The sequence below is a fragment of the Pongo pygmaeus genome, chromosome 19, assembly GCF_028885625.2.
Source record: "Pongo pygmaeus isolate AG05252 chromosome 19, NHGRI_mPonPyg2-v2.0_pri, whole genome shotgun sequence".
Lineage (NCBI taxonomy): Eukaryota > Metazoa > Chordata > Mammalia > Primates > Hominidae > Pongo > Pongo pygmaeus.
In genome coordinates, this window is record NC_072392.2 from 36,905,453 (window position 1) to 36,921,028 (window position 15,576).

General features: G+C 45.1%; 2 protein-coding genes across 2 annotated transcripts in view; both read right to left on the reverse strand.

The window, feature by feature from the left end:
* Nucleotides 1-1,325: 1,325 nt before the first annotated feature.
* LOC134738732 (protein FAM182B-like) lies at nt 1,326-11,672 on the reverse strand. Its single transcript, XM_063656423.1, has 3 exons — nt 11,636-11,672; nt 9,899-9,998; nt 1,326-3,072 (listed from the first exon to the last, which is right to left on the reverse strand). Exons 2-3 carry the CDS (start codon nt 9,933-9,935, stop codon nt 2,621-2,623), a joined length of 489 nt encoding a protein of 162 aa, XP_063512493.1. The 5' UTR covers nt 9,936-9,998; nt 11,636-11,672; the 3' UTR covers nt 1,326-2,620.
* A 3,114-nt stretch (nt 11,673-14,786) lies between these two features.
* Nucleotides 14,787-15,576, reverse strand: part of LOC129017993 (tensin-3-like) — a 202,329-nt gene continuing 201,539 nt past the window's right edge. Inside the window, exon 19 of the mRNA XM_054459073.2 lies at nt 14,787-14,941. Coding sequence (XP_054315048.2) covers nt 14,916-14,941 — 26 coding nt within the window. The 3' untranslated portion in view covers nt 14,787-14,915. The remainder of the gene's footprint in view (nt 14,942-15,576) is intronic.

Below are 15,576 nucleotides of genomic sequence, written 5' to 3' on the forward strand. Positions count from 1 at the left end.
GTGGACACCCAGGCCCCAGGTGGACACCAGCCTACAAGTGGACATCAGACCACAGGAGGACACCCAGGACCCAGATAGATATCAGTCTCCAGAAGAACACCCAGGCCTCAGGTGGACATCAGGTCCCAGGTTAATTCCAGACCCCATATGGAACTCGGGCCCCACCTGGACACAAGTCCCTAGGTAGATACACAGGCTCTGTAGGCCCTGGGGAACATCAGGCCTTAGGTGAAGTTCTAGACTACAGGTGGACATCTTGCTCCAGTTGGACATCTGGTCCCAAGTGGATATCAGTCTCCAGGTGGACACAGAGTCCCAAGTTGGACATCAGGCACCAGGAGGACTTTAGTCCTCTGGTGAACACCAGCTCCCAGGTTGACATCAGGCTACAAGTTGACACCTAGGGCCCAGATGGACACGTGGCCCATATGAACACTAGTCCCCAGTCAGCTAGGGCCTGGGTCCACCTGGAGCCTGATGCTTAGCTAGAGACTGGATATCCACCTGAGGCCTAGGTATCTACCCAGGGACTGGTGTCAAAGTGGGGCCTGATATCCACCTGGGGACTAGGTATCCACCTGGGGCTTGATATCCACCTCGAGCCAGATGACCTTCTGGAGTCTGATGTCCACCACAGGCCTGGGTGTCCATCTGGGGCCTGGTATTGATTTGGATTCCAGTGTCTACCTGGAACCTGGGGTCATGTTGTCCACTTGGAGCCTGGAGTTTTCACCTGGGGCCTGGTAGACATCTGGCCCCAGTAAACATCAGCCTGGGGCCTGGTTGTCCACTTAGAGCCTGGAGTTTTCACCTAGGGCCTGAAGATCACCTGGGACCCAGGTGTCCAGCTGGGACACCAGACTCCAGGTTTACGCCGAGGCTCCAGGGTACAACAGGCCCCAAAAGAACTCTAGGCCATATTAAACATCAAGTCTCAGGTGGATGCCCAGGCCCCATGTGTACACCAGGCCCCAGGTCGACAGTGGACGCCAGCTGAACATCAGCCCCAAGGTTGACACCCACACTACAGGTGGGTATCAGGCCCCAGGTGAAAACCTATGCTTCAGGTGTGCATCAGTCCCCAGGTGAACATAAGGACACAGATAGACATCAGGCCTCATGTGCACATCTGGCTCCAGGTAAACATCAGGCCTTAGGTGGATACCCAATCCCCAGGTGGACATCAGAGACCAGGTTGACACAAAAAAATCCCAGTGGGTATCATGTCCCAGTGGACATTCAGGCTCCAGGTAAACACACCAGCCCCACCGTAATCGTAACCACCTTAACGAGAAATGGTAGGTCTAAGTACCATCATGCTCCTTGCTCACAAAAGGATGCTTAACTATTTTATTCAAAATACAACTCCATTCATCACTCTAAGCAGCGATGTGTAGAAAGGAAAAGAAAAATAAACCAGGCCTCAAGGAATCCATCCAAAATGAGGTAGATATTATAAGGGACAGAAATCCCCAAATGAAATGTTATAGTTGACATAGAATAGTCTTTAAAACCCATTAATTTTCTCGCACATTTGATACAGAGCATTATTTCCAGAGACTGAACCTAGAAAGAATTGCTTAAGACTAGAAGTCTTGTTCCAGCCTAGATTCCACACTGTTGAACATCTATACTTAGTACACCACATTATACATAGCACTGACATGACCTGTGTGCATTTAATTTTCTAATACTTGTTCATCTCTGGCATACTTTATATATGTATATATAACATATATTATGTACATACATACAAGTACACACACACACAAAGTATATAAGGGTAGGATAGTATAATTGTGCAGTAACGTTTCTTGTGAAAGTGGTGGAAAGTGAATTGCGTTGGCGACATGCTGGAATGTGCTTCCATTGGCAGAAGTAAGGCTTTCAAAACTAGTCGTTTTCATTTTTCTTTAGCAACTGGGAATATTAATAATTGAAGATGTGTTGGTATAAAAATAATCATAATAATCACAATGAAGTGGTGTTAATAATTATATCACAAGATATAATAAACGTTATAGATATTATAAGACGTCAAAAAAAGAAGATGTCATAAAATCTTTGAGATGATTGACAGGTTAAATTCGGCCTCCTGTGCCGCCCTGGGGCGCCACTCTCGTTGGGTTCTTGGCGGTGCTCACCCTACTCCACCTGCTCAGCCTAGGCTCCTGCGCCCCCGGAGTCACGCCATGGGAGCGAGGACTTTGCCTCGGCCCTAGACAAGGACAATGAGGAGGGGGTGCACGTGGAGTCCCCGCGGAGAGGCTGGACGCCGGGCAGGAGGCTTTGCGGGGGTGCACAGCCTCCTCTGGAATCCCTGGTCGCTGCTGGGTGCCTGCTGCGCCCTGCGAGCTCCGCGGCGGTGGAGCCAGGCCTGCGCTGCCGGCTCTCGGCCCCGCCTGCGGAGCCTCTGCCCTTTGTCTTGCCCCTGGGGCCCGGGCCTCAGCTGGCCCGGGGTTCCTGATGTTAGCTGATGATGGGCTGGCCTCTGGGACTGGGTCGTGGGCCTCGTGCAGTGGCCGCCGCGTCACCAGCGCCAGGCCTCCCCGCGGTGCTGCTGGCGATGCGGGATGCCCGGGCTCTTGGTCTGCTGGGCCCCCTGGCGCTGCGAACTCCGTCACCTTCCATCGCGGCCACCATGCTGCCCGCTGGTCAGCCCTGGTCTGCAGCCTTCCTGGGACCCCTCCGGCCCCAAGGAGGCATCACTCACAGCCGCTTGCGACACCGGGGCCGCCTGAACCTCCGCCAGGGCTGCGCCGCCCAAGTGGCTCCAGCCAGCCAGCCCTGGCCCACGAACGCGACTTTCCGCTCCCTGAGAAGATCGCCCTCGGCAGGCATACACGGCCATGGAGGATGCAGCGGATACCTTCCGAAGTTTGTGGACACTCTTCTGCCACAACAAAAGTTTCACCATCAGCTGCGATGCCGACTGGGGCGCAGAGACCCCTCCGGGAGGTGGACCAGGCAGTGCCTTTGCTGGGCATCCGCAGTGTTGACCACCCCAAGTGCAGATCCCCACTTCGTGTTCCTCCTCCTCCACGTTCCGCATCCAAAGTTCTCTCACCATTTCTAAGCAGGAGAAATCAAAAGAAACTGAAATCAGAAAGAGAGAGAGAGAGAGAAAAAGCCATGAGCAAAAAAAGAGCAAAACCTTTTGGAAAGCGTAAAACGCCCCAAAGCCAAAAACTAATTCTTATCTCTTTTAAAGCTTCTGCACTTCTCCAATGATGAATGATTTATTTTTTTTAACCACTGGCAATTCGTAATTATTAACTTCTGTGGCATTAATGAATAGAAGTTGAATCACATGTGGTAGTATAATTTGTATTATATGAAGCTTTCCATATTTTAAAAAATAATTGTCCAGTTTTTCTCCATGGATTAACAATTAATGGAAAATTTTCAACATTACTGTGTTAATGTCTCCTGAGATAATTAGATGTGAGTAATTTTTATAAACAGAATTTTCTGGGTGGAATTTCTCATCTTCAGGAGCTCCATAAATAACCATATCCCAAGAGAACTGTGAATTTGGGAACTGAAAGAACTGAGTCCCAACTTGTCCAGCCTGGAAGCTTTTGGGTGATCACTCTTGCAGATGACTTCACTGCCTTCTGTTGAAGGGCCAGTGAGAGCCTGGGGGTTTCAACTTGCAAGAGCCTTACCATTTTAGGGTTAGCATTAACAATGAGGAAAAGGCATACTTTTTTGATATTCTCCGTATGTAATAAAATAGTTACCAAAACAAAGCAAAGTGTGAGTGGTGACTATTGAGAGGACCCTTTCTATCTTTGCTGGATTCCCAGAGATTTCTGGGTTTCTTTTGGAGTCAATAGTATTTCCATGTTAATTCTGAGCTCTTAAAACCCACAATATGAGTTGCAGCCAGTGACTAGAGTTGCAGCCAGTGACTAGAGTTGCAGCCATTGACCAGTGTTGCAGCTTGTTAAACTGATCACTGGTGGTAGAGCCTTTTCATTATGCTCACTTCTTAAAAGGTCAGCTTGGTCAGGGATTAGTGCTACCCTGCCAGAAATAAGCAGTTAGGAATCAAGTAAAGGAGTCAGCTAAAAGCGTAATTACGAAGTAGTGAGGTCACAGCTAGATGGTTGTTGATCTCATTTTCTCTCTGCTGCTGATTTCAAGGCTTTATACCATGTTTTGATGTAACATAGAATGTATACTATGAAGGACAAACAGTCTGTTAGCTTCTTGGAGCTATACTCCGTTACTGGAGCAGGGGACAACAATTTGAAGGACATTATTACTTAGACGGTTTAATCTGCCTTTGGCTAGGATAAACTTCAAGTTCCAAGGGCTGGGTTCAGTTGTTATGCAAACTTAGATTGTTGCGGTAAAATTTCCAAAAAAAAGGATAGGACTCTTTAGATGAAATAAGAATTTAACTGTATTTGAACCCTGTTGAAGGCCAGACAAGTTTAGGCAAAATCCCATGACTGATGAGTCCCTTTAAATTCCAACATATAATCGATGTTGGTAAATATGATACGTGCACTGGAAAAGGATGTGTATCCAGTAGTCGTTGAGTGTCGCGTTCTGTATATGTCAGTTTCTGTCAAGTTTGTTCATTGCGTTCATCAAATCTCCCTTTCTCTTATGGATTTTTTTCTGTTGGTTCCACCGGTAATTGAAAGGTATGTTAAAATCTATATTGTAGATTAGTCCATGTTTCTTTTAGTTATATCAGTTTCTGTAGTAAATAATTTGAAGGGATATTTTATATTTAGACATATTTAAAATTGGCATACTTTTCTGGTGACTGACATCATAAAATCTTTTTTATCTTAGCAATATTTCTTGGCTTAAGTCTAAACTGTCAATAATAACATAGCAACGTGAGCTTTGTGCTGATTAGTGTTTGCAGGCATGTTTTCCATTGTTTTATTTCCAAATGTCTGGATTCTTGTATTCAGATAAATTAATTAAAACATAAAAATTAAATATAATATAAAACACTAAAAAGTGAATATTCTAAAAATCCAGCCAGAGATGTTTCACTTTTAATTGAAGTGTTTAGGACCACGGCTCTCACACTGTGTGCTAAGGTGCTCTAAGATGCTGTGTTTAACTGACAGGGGCACCAGCGGATAGCGTGTGAGTATGTGTATGTGTGTGTGTGTGTCTGAGATGGGGGTCTCACTCTGTCCCTCAGGCTGGAGTGGAGTGGTGAGGTCTAGGCTCACTGCAGCCTCTGCCTCCCTGAGTAGCTGGGACAACAGGCAAGCACCACCATGCCTGGCTAAGTTTTATAATTTTAGTAGAGACGGGGTTTTGCCATGTTTCCCAGGCTGTATATTTTTGAGGGAAACAAAGCAACATTTGCTGGAGACCTTAAGAACTACTAGCCTGAGGCAGTTCATAGTTCAAAAGTAGTTAGAAGTGCATTTCTTTACCTTTAAGGTGGGTGTTGTTAATTACCGCGATGAAAGGAAGTATTGTGCTAAAGTCAGTGTGGAATAGGAATAAGGTCCAGTGGTTGAGATCCAGTCTGATTTTAAGATTTGAATAGTTGTGCTGTGTGCCCAACAGGCACACACATCCCATTAGTAAGTAAATTGTGCTTTTTTAAGTAAGAAACAAAAATACTGTTTCTACTTCCATTGCGTGTTATTTTTTATATGTACTTGCAAATCCATCACCAAAATAAAAATAATGAACATATCCAGCACTCATAAAAGTTTCCCCTTGTCCTTTTATAATCCCAAACTTTCTGTATCTTCCTACCTTACCACTCTCCCTGACAATCACCAATCTCTCACTATAAAAGAGTTTGCCTTGTCTAGACATTTATATAAACGAAGTGTAGTATGGACCCTTTTTTGGAGGGGTCTGGCATCTTTCACACAACATAATTATTTTGAGATTCAGCAATATTGTAGGCAACAATAGGTCATTAATTTTATTACTGAGTAGTATTCTATTGTGTAGATCGGTCACAACTTATATATCCATTTGCCTGTTGATGGGTTTTTGCATTGCTTCCAGTTTGGGACTTACACAAGTACATTTGCAATGAACATTCATGTACATAAGTTCTTATAACTTTGAGTAAATATTAGGAGTGTAATAGCTAATAGGTTTAGGTTTAGATTTAATAGACCGTCAAAATGTTTGCCAAAATGGTTGTACCATTTTATATTTTTATCAGCAGTATGTAAGAATTCCACACTCTTGCCAACACTTTGTATGGGTCTTCTTTTAAAATTTTAGACATTTTCATGTGTGTACAACAGTATTTTATTGTGGTTCCATAATGCCTAATAATATGTAGTATCTCTTTATGTACTTACATGCCATCTGTATATATTTGGTAAATGTATGTTCACATTTTTTTTTTTGCTTCTTCCCTTTTTGTTTTTTTCTTTGCTTATTTTCTCATTATTAAATTTTAATAATTTCCTTATATACTCTGGATTAAAATCCCTTATTAGATATGAGACTTGCCAGTATTTTCCCCTTGAGATTTCTTTTTTGTTTTCATAACACTATCTTTCAAATAGCAGATGCTTTTAATATTGATGGGGTCCAATTTATTAATTGTTCTTGTGCATTTGGTTTTTGGGGCTTCATCTAAGACATTTTTGATTAATTGAATATTACAAAGATTTTTTTTCTGTATTTTCATCTAAAAATTCATAGCTTTTAATACTTTATTTTATATTTAAGTCAATGGTCCTATAAGTGACAGAGCTTTATCCCAAGTCACTGTCATGCATAGCTGGACCCAGGGGCTTATATAAAATCATCAAGAAATGTTCTCCTTCTTTCTCTCGACACTTTTCCTTTTGTTTTAGCCTCATTTTTTCCTTCTGAAGATGACTCTCTTCTCTCTCTGTAGCAAGAGATAGTACGACAAATAACCCACTTTACTTTGTCCTCACAGACCACAGTGGTACAAAAAGCAAGAGTCCTTCCTGATGATTCCAAAAAAAAAAAAGTACTGAAACTGTTGCTACGATCCAAGGGTAGAGTCTTTTGCCAGAGCTGGGCATCATGATCACCTCTAGGACTGGGGCTGGTAGGTTGGGTCAGGCCCAGTTGGTGCTCATTGAAATGGTCCTCAAAGAAAAGGGGGGCTCTCAAGAGGAGAGTTGCTGAACACCCCACCAAAAAATAGCCACTCTGTACATACCTACAATTCCTTGCCATTTTATAAGCAACTCGTTGGGTGGAAAATGACTAGAAATTCAGTTGTCATTAACTTTCCTTTATCATGTCAGTAGAATGAGCCATACATTTCACATGTTGTGGGTTATGTCCATGATAGTCATTTCTGTATATTAAGTATCAATTTGAAGTATCATCTGAAGAAATACACTATTTTGTGATGTTATCCTTAAATTAATATTTTTAGGATAAAGAATTATAGAATGAAAGAAAAGTCTAGGATAGAAATAAAAGAATGGAGAAAATGGGAGCATGGATATACTGCAGAAAATGGCCAAACAGGAAAAGTACTTGTGAGAGGTATTGAAGTACATAATTGATATCACATAGACCTCCAGGAAATTACAACTACTGGCTTAAGAACAAACTATCTGAATAGTCTTTGCTATTACTGAGTCTTTTCTGCTTGCAAAAGAAGTAAGAATGGTAAGGAATTGGGACATTGTTCAGATACGCCTGAATGCGTTTATTCATTTACCTGTTGATGGGGTTTGGGGGTATTAATGAAGGATGTTAATAAATAATAATGGGCATGTTAGGTAATCATAATTGATTTGTCCATTGGGTCTGAAGAAAATTTTGCCTAACTTCTTTTTTGTCAAGGGATTCATTTTTAATGTCATGTTGGATTCTATGGCTTACTGAATGTGTAATTGCCTATTTATGGATTCTGAAGAATTTTATAAAATATATTTGCCAAACATTTTGAAAGCTTAGAACTTCTCCAAGGCAGAAGTTCTTTAGTGCTTTAGTGCTGCCCTGACAAATATGGTAGCCACAGCCATGTGAATATTGAGCACTTGAAATGTGGCAAGGCTGGTCTGAGATGTGCTGTCAGGGTAAAACACACACCAGATTTTGAAAACTTAGTAGGAAATAAAATTAAACATATCTAATTAATAACTTTTATATTGGTTAGACATTGAAATAATATTTTGTATATATTTTACATATAAATATACATTCATGTGTATGTGTAATTAACATCTTCATATGAAATACTTCTCAATTACAATTGGAAGAATGATGACTTTGTGGTGGAGAAATCTGGCACAAACTTGATCATGTGCCTCCTGCTGTGATGTCCTAGGAAGACCACAGCAGTATTTCTGTGGTTTTCTTGTGAAAGATACATGACCTAAGTCCGGATGTGGAAACACATCAGATGGAAAAAGGTGAGCACATCCTTCATAAATGCTTATGCTCTTTAAAACTCTTAAGGTTATGAAAAATAGGGCAAAACAGAGGAACTGTTTGAAGGAGCTTAAGAGACATGACAATTAATGCAATGGGAAATCCTGGATTGGATCCTGGATTACAAAGTTAAAAAAAAATGTATTTAGGGCACAACTGAGAAAATTTGGATGAGATTATAGCATCTGGTGATTGGACAGTAGTGTTGGGTGGATGCTGATATCCTGATATGGATGATTATGTTCTGGTTAGGAGAACTTTTCCCAGATTCCTCATCGTTTGCCCAGTGAGTTCGTGGACAATGTGGCAATGGTAGCAGGAGAAGATGCTACATGTTTCCAATAACATGAACTTCCCTGCAGCAGTGCTGCCTACTGCCCAGATGAGTGCCCTGACTGCCGACAATGAGCAATGCTGAGACCCTGGAAAGAGGAACTGCCTTGCCTAGACCAGACAGATTTCTGGTAATGTTGTAATAATATTTTCTCCTCTCCTTCATGGAAGTGGTAAAGGATTGCCGTCACTGGAATAGATGCATACCGGAATATGAACTCCGCTTCATATGCTTCTCATAGCATCAAATTATTTACATTTGCTGAGTTCTTATTCTCTGCTATCATACAATTACTACTGATGATGTAGCTTATTTTACAAAAAAAGAAGTGATGTGGGCTTCAGCCCATATTTATTGGTCTTGTGACATCCCACATCACCCAGAGGAACATGACCTCACAAGAATCAGTTACTTCACCAACTGTGAGACCATGAGGGGCTGGGTTTCTATCCTACAAGATGTGTTAGATGCCCTGACCCAAGAGCCCTCCTACCCAGAATGCATGGTTCCATGTAGCAAGGATCATTGTGATGGTGGTGATGATGACAGTGAAGATGGTGATGGTGAAGGTGGAGGTGGTGATAATGAAGTGATAGTTATGTTGAGGATGATGAAGGTGATGATGATGGTGAGAATGGTAAAGGTGAACATGGTGATGGTGAGAATGGTGATGGTGGTGATTGTGATGGTGATGATAAGGATGGTGATGGCGAAGGTGGTGATGATAACAGCGATAGTTATGGTGAGGATAATGGTGATGATGATGAGGATGATGATGGTGAGAATGGTGATAGTGACGATGATAGTGATGGTAATGTTAATAATGATGATGATTATGAGGATGGGGAGGGTGACAATAATTATTATGGTGAGGATGGTGATGTTGAAGGTGGTGATAATGATAGTGATAGTTATGGTGAAGATGCTGGTGTTGATGATGGTGAGAATGGTGAGGGTAAGAATGGTGATGGTGATGATGATAGTGTTGGTGATTGTAAGGATGGTGATGGCGATCATGGTGATGATGATAATGGTGCTGACTGGGCTATGAGGTAATGGAGGCAGAAAAGTGGCAGTTTCTAGGAAGTATAGAGCCAGCTGGGAACTGCAAGGCAATCTTAGTGGGGGTGGAAGATGTCAGGCCTCTGCCTCATTTCTAGACATCTGGGGAAAGCTCACCCCTCACAGTAGTTCCAGGAACCCCTCCATCCAGCATTTCCTTCTCGCAATCAGCATGGAGCTTTTGGGGTGCAGAGAAGTGTCTTCTATTCACTGCACTCTGTGGGAAGGGAAATGGGGGAGTGGTATTTATGAACCCAGTATAATACAGTAGGGTCTCATCTAATATATTTTGGGAGAAGTTTCAGCTGAAGAGAGCAAGCCTCAGAGAAGTCAGGTAACTTTATCTTCAATAGCATCCAGTTGTGATTTATTGAGCAGTTACTATGTGCCAGGCAACATGCTGGGTGGTTCCTTATATGTTATCTCATGAAATCCTACAGCAACACAAGAAGACAGGCACAACTACCCCATTATAAAAATTGTGGTAAAATAAACTAAAATTTACTGTCTAACTATGTTTAAGTTTACATTTCAGTGGCACTAAATACATTCACAATGTTGTGCAACCAATTTCCAGAATGCTTTTCATCTTGTAAAACTACAATTCTGTAACTCATTTAAAAACAACTCCCCAATCACCACCCTCCCCAGGACCTGGTAGCCACCATTTTCCTGTCTGTCTCTATGGATTTGACTACTCTAGGTGCCTTGGAAAAGTGGAATAATACAGCATTTGTCTTTTTGGTCTGGCTTATTTTGCTCAGCCTAATGTCCTCAAGGTTCATTCTTGATGCAGCAGGCATCAGAATCTCCTTCCTTTTCAAGGCTGAACACTATTCCATTGTATGCATAGACAGCATTTTGTTGATCTGTCCATCCATCCATGGACACTTGGGTTGCTTCCACCTTTTGGTTATTGTGGATGATGCTGCTCTGAACATGGTTGTGCAAGTATCTCTTCCATGCTAGCCCCATTATACAGAACAGCATAGAGAGATTCTGGGAGGAGGGATGACCTGCCCGGGGCCTTTGGTGAGGTTCGGGTGGAGGATCTCCCAGACCTCAAAGGCAGAGTTCCTCTCCTCACCCCACTGCCTTTCTCAGGACCTGCCTCCTGCCCCACCACACAGTGCCCACTCCCTGGTACTAGACTTGCTAAGGCCTCTTGATCCCTGAAAATTCAGGGACAGGAACTGGTGGGCACAATTACAGTCACTCACTTCTCTGTCACCTACTGCAGATTCTGTGACAAACAATACATGATAATGACCTGCTTTCCACTCTTTCACCAGATGTGGATGAGGCGCCTGCTGCATGCCAGGCATGTGTGGTCACAGGACAGAGACCCCTGGGAAATGAGAAGATGTGAACTCCTCAAGGCCAGGGGCAGCCCTTTCACTTGCTGCTACCCTCTGAGGGATGGAGGGGAACCCTGAAGCATTGGAGAAGTGCATGAGTGACCTAGCTCAGATGATGATATCATAGTAACCCTGTTTATTCTCACTTACCATGTGCCAGGCATTGTGCGAAGTACTTTGCACACATTACCTGCTGTAAAGCTCAGAGACAACTGTAGGAGTGAATCTGTTATACCTCCCACTTTACATGGGAGGAAACTGATGCCCAGAGAGGTGAACCAGTCTTCCCCAGGCCTTGCAGCTAGTCTCTGGCATGCAAATCCAGGCGGTCTAACTCAGAGATCCCCTCATCCTCTTGGTTTTTTCCCCTGCAGCCCTCTGGCCTGTCCCCAGAGCCCTGTACCCTGGGCCACCCCGAAGATGACCTGGACATGGGCTTCAGCAAAGGCAGCAACCCCGGCACATCTCCATTGATAGGGAGGAACCTCAGGCCCACCACAGGAGCCCTGGGCTTCAGGTGGTGTAGGTGCTGGCTGAACCACAATGCACCCATGTTGGAGGATGCACCCTAGGATGGGCAGCAGCAGGAGGTCACCCTGCCCAACAACTGGTAGTGGTACCTGAGAACAAAGGAGGAGAAGGAGGCTTTGAACACAGGTGTGGAGAAGCCCAAGGAGGAAGAAGAAGACTTGGACTATGGGCTGCTGGATGGCCTCAAGGACCCCCTCCCAGAAAAGGAACTTTGAGACTTATACCCATTGCTGAGATGAAAGTGCTCCCTATTTTCTATCCTGGAACTGCTGCAAACCTCGGTGTGACATCACAGGGCCTCGTTTCCCTATTTGTAAAATGGGATTATATGGGGGTTCCAATGAGACACTGGACCGACAGCATTTTGAGAATTGTAAAAAATGTACAGTGAGGGAATAATTATTATCAATGGACCATTGCTCTTCCAATAGTTAGTATTCTTTAGCAAATATTTGAAGGTAAAATATGATTTGTTGAGGAGGTTTGCAGCAGCTGAGGCCCTCAAGAACCTTTTCTGTCTCCGTTCAAAGCTGGCCTCAGACAGGGACCTTCTTGGTGCCACCCCTGGGCCTCTCATCCTTTGTGCAGGCTTCTCAGGGTTCTTATTTCTGTTGTGTCTTGTGGTTCCCTAGTGGATGGTGTGCTCCATCTTCACTCAGAGCTAACTGAATCTCCTCCAGGCCCATGTCCCTCATGCAGCACCCACTGCTCCCTCACCAGGATTCAAACCCTTCTGTGACTGACCTCTGCTGACCTCCCTCATTCTTTCGGCTCCTCCAGTTCCATGCCTGTGCCCCTCAATCCCGTGGCTCGCACTCTCACCCAAGCTGTTCTCCATTGGGATTTCCTTGGCTCCCTTTCCTGCTCGGCAAATTTGTGTTCATCCTTCCAAGACCTGCACAGATGTCCTCCTTTCAAAGCTCTCCCTGAGGTCACAGAGTCCAGGAACAAGGTAGTCCTTGCTCCTCTGCTGCCTCTTGGTTTTGTGCCTTTATCACTTTGGTGTGACTGCCTGCCTCTTGCTGAAGGGAGGCATTTTGGCTTTACTCACCTCAGTATCTCCTGGGTCCAGCTGGGTGTCTGGCCTGGCCCAGAATCGGTGCTCATCGAGGATGTATAGAACTCACAAGGACCAAATAATGTCTTGCAAATAATACCACCCTCCCACACTTCTCCAATGTTTACTTTCTAAGCTCCTTTATTCTTTGACATTCAAATTTCTAAATGGCCTGTATGTATTTACAAAGCCTGGGAAAACGCCTTCAGAGGACAAACACACCCCACCGGCAGAATGTATTTGCATTGACTAGGATTATGGATGAAATTCAGCTTTCTGGCAAATGAATCATTTGGCATTGGCTGAGTATCTGCTCTGTGCCGGATACTAAGCTGTGATCTCTAGAAAGAGACATTTACTACTGACACAGTCCTTGACCCTGAAGATCTCAGAATCCAGTGAGCTTGATTTCTTGTAAGTTAGAGACAGAGTTCAGAGCAGAAGCTCAGGCAGAAGGAGAGAAGTAAAATGGACATACCAGAGGCAGTGACAGCCACACAGCTGTCTGGGGACACTGAGTTCAGCAGCAAATAGCTTAGGCTGCCTTGGCAGCCCACGAAGGTATCACAGTTTGCTATTGCAGCATCTCACTGATGCTTTTGTTATGCTGATCTCTGCAAAGCCCCTCTGTGCCCCAGCCCAGGATGGTGGCAGCCATGCTGTGGAGAAAAGGGCAGTGACCAGGACCACAGGCTCAGTGCTTGTACCCTGGACCACCTGCGAATGTGAGCCCTTCACATGTTCTCTGCCTCTGTGTTCAGGTTGGGGGACCTGGCCAAGGAAGGGAGATGACCCCCATGCTGAGTCAAAAGGACACACTCCCGGGAACAGACTATCTCTTCTTTCTGGGTAATTTCTGCCTCTGCAGTGAATGGTGAAACCAGACACATCCTCTCTGTTGGTATGACACAAAGACAGGCGTTCCTGCTCACGGGCTGAATCTTCAGATGAGGGGAGGTGTAGCACACTCCTGTGCTCTGCTGACTAAGGCAGGGACACATGTCACCCCATCAGAATGACTGCCAGACCAATGGCTAAAATAAAATCATTTCCAATATTCAAAGGAGTCACCTTCATTCATCTACAAATATTTTTCCTTTACTTTTCTTTCTTTCTTTTTTTTTTTTTTTTGAGATGGAGTCTTGCTCTGTTGCCTAGGCTGGAGTGCAGTGGCATGATCTTGGCTCACCGCAACCTCCGCCTCCTGGGTTCAAGGGATTCTCCTGCAGCAGCCTCCTGAGTAGCTGGGACTACAGGCACCCACCACCACATCTGTCTATTTTTTGTATTTTTCATAGAGACAATGTTTCACTATATTAGCAAGGCTGGTCTTGAGCTCCTGGCTTTGTGATCTGACCGCCTTGGCCTCCTAAAGTGCTGGGATTACAGGTGTGAACCACCACGACTGGCCCAAGTTTTTTTCTATAAAACGACCTATTGCACTCAGGGTAGGGTAAATGAGGCATCATGTCTGCTGGCAACATGGGCCCTATCTGGAAAGCGAGTGCCCACCACAATGGCACAGTGCTGTGCAGTGCCTGTGTGGTGTTGAATCTCAGGAGCAGCCCCCATCCTGTGAACCACAACCACAGGGAACTTAGAAAAGAGCAGAGACCTCTGGTGGCCAGGCCTGCCAGTAAGCAGATGCTAACCCTGTCCTGGGGGTCTGCAGGGAGGTCAGGCAAGTGGAGAGGTGGCGAGACACATTTGTGGTCTCCCCCACTCCCGCCCATGCTATGCAATGCGGGCGACCACACACCCGATCTGCCTGGGAGGGTCCTGGTGTGCCCACTGCCTCGCTTAGTTATGAGGGATGCTGCGTCTCACATCTCACCGGTATCGCATTTGAAGGACAAATTATGTCTTCCCTTCTCCACCCTGCGGAACTCCGTTTCCTCATGTGCAAGTGGGGGATGATATGCTTACATGGTTATGCAGTAGGCGTATCGATGGGATCCATCTGTTAATACCCTGCATCCAGGGACCACCTGGAGCACACTTGCAGTTCGCAAGCTGGGCTTCCTGCTGCAGGCAGGGGAGCAAGCACTGCCTGGAGCCAGGGAGCTTCTCTGAAGGAGGTTTTGGAAAAGACTTGTTCCAGAATTTGGGCTTGTATTGGAAGCTTGCGGGAGGGTTGAAAGAAGCCTTTGCTCCAGATTGGATGCTGTCAGAGGCAGGGTGGATTCTATCACCTGGCATCTTCCCCAATCTTACCTAGAAGAAAGGAAGACAAAACCAAAGCTAACCCTGCAATTGACAAGGAGGTAGTGGTCATGACATAGCCACAGGAGAGGGGGTGTGAGGTCACTTTTGTCCATGTTTTGCATGAGCTGAGCCATGATAGCTGCTTTGTCTTGACCCATCATGGTCACAGAGCGACCTTGTCTGATGCTGACAACCTGTGCAGTTCAACAGGAGAACACCAACGCCTTGCCAGCAGTGGTTGCCGTCCTCCTGAGGCCTCGCTGCTCCTCCTCTGGGGCCGACTGCTGACCATGGGTGGTGTGGAGTGGGAGGGGAATATGCTGTGGGTTTTTTTTTTTTTTGCAGAGCAAGGGCAGAGGACTCTGATGCCTTCAGCTCTGGCCATCCTGAGTGCTGTGATCTGCTTCCCCTGCTTCCTACACCTCCCACAATCCCACCATGCTGTTGCAGTCACTGCCAACTCATAGTCCCTTCTAAGGGCCCCAGTGTCTCTGGGTCACCCCCTCTCCCCTGGGAGGGAAGCAAGGTTCTCATGAAGGTCCCAGGTGGAGGTGCTGAAAGAGTGTGGAGGTGCCTTCTTGAGTGTCAAAGTCTGGGATTCCAGCTTTCAGCCTCAGGCTCCAGGTGTGTGTGCCGAAGTGGAA

Excerpts from the sequence above, each read along its gene's own strand:
- LOC134738732 (XM_063656423.1), bottom strand. The coding sequence starts at position 9,935 with ATGCTGGATGGAGGGGTTCCTGGAACTACTGTGAGGG. Across the intron at positions 3,073-9,898 it reads TCCTGGAACTACTGTGAGGG|AAATGGTGAGAGAACTTTGG; the intron begins GTGAGCTTTCCC and ends TCTCCTGCTTAG.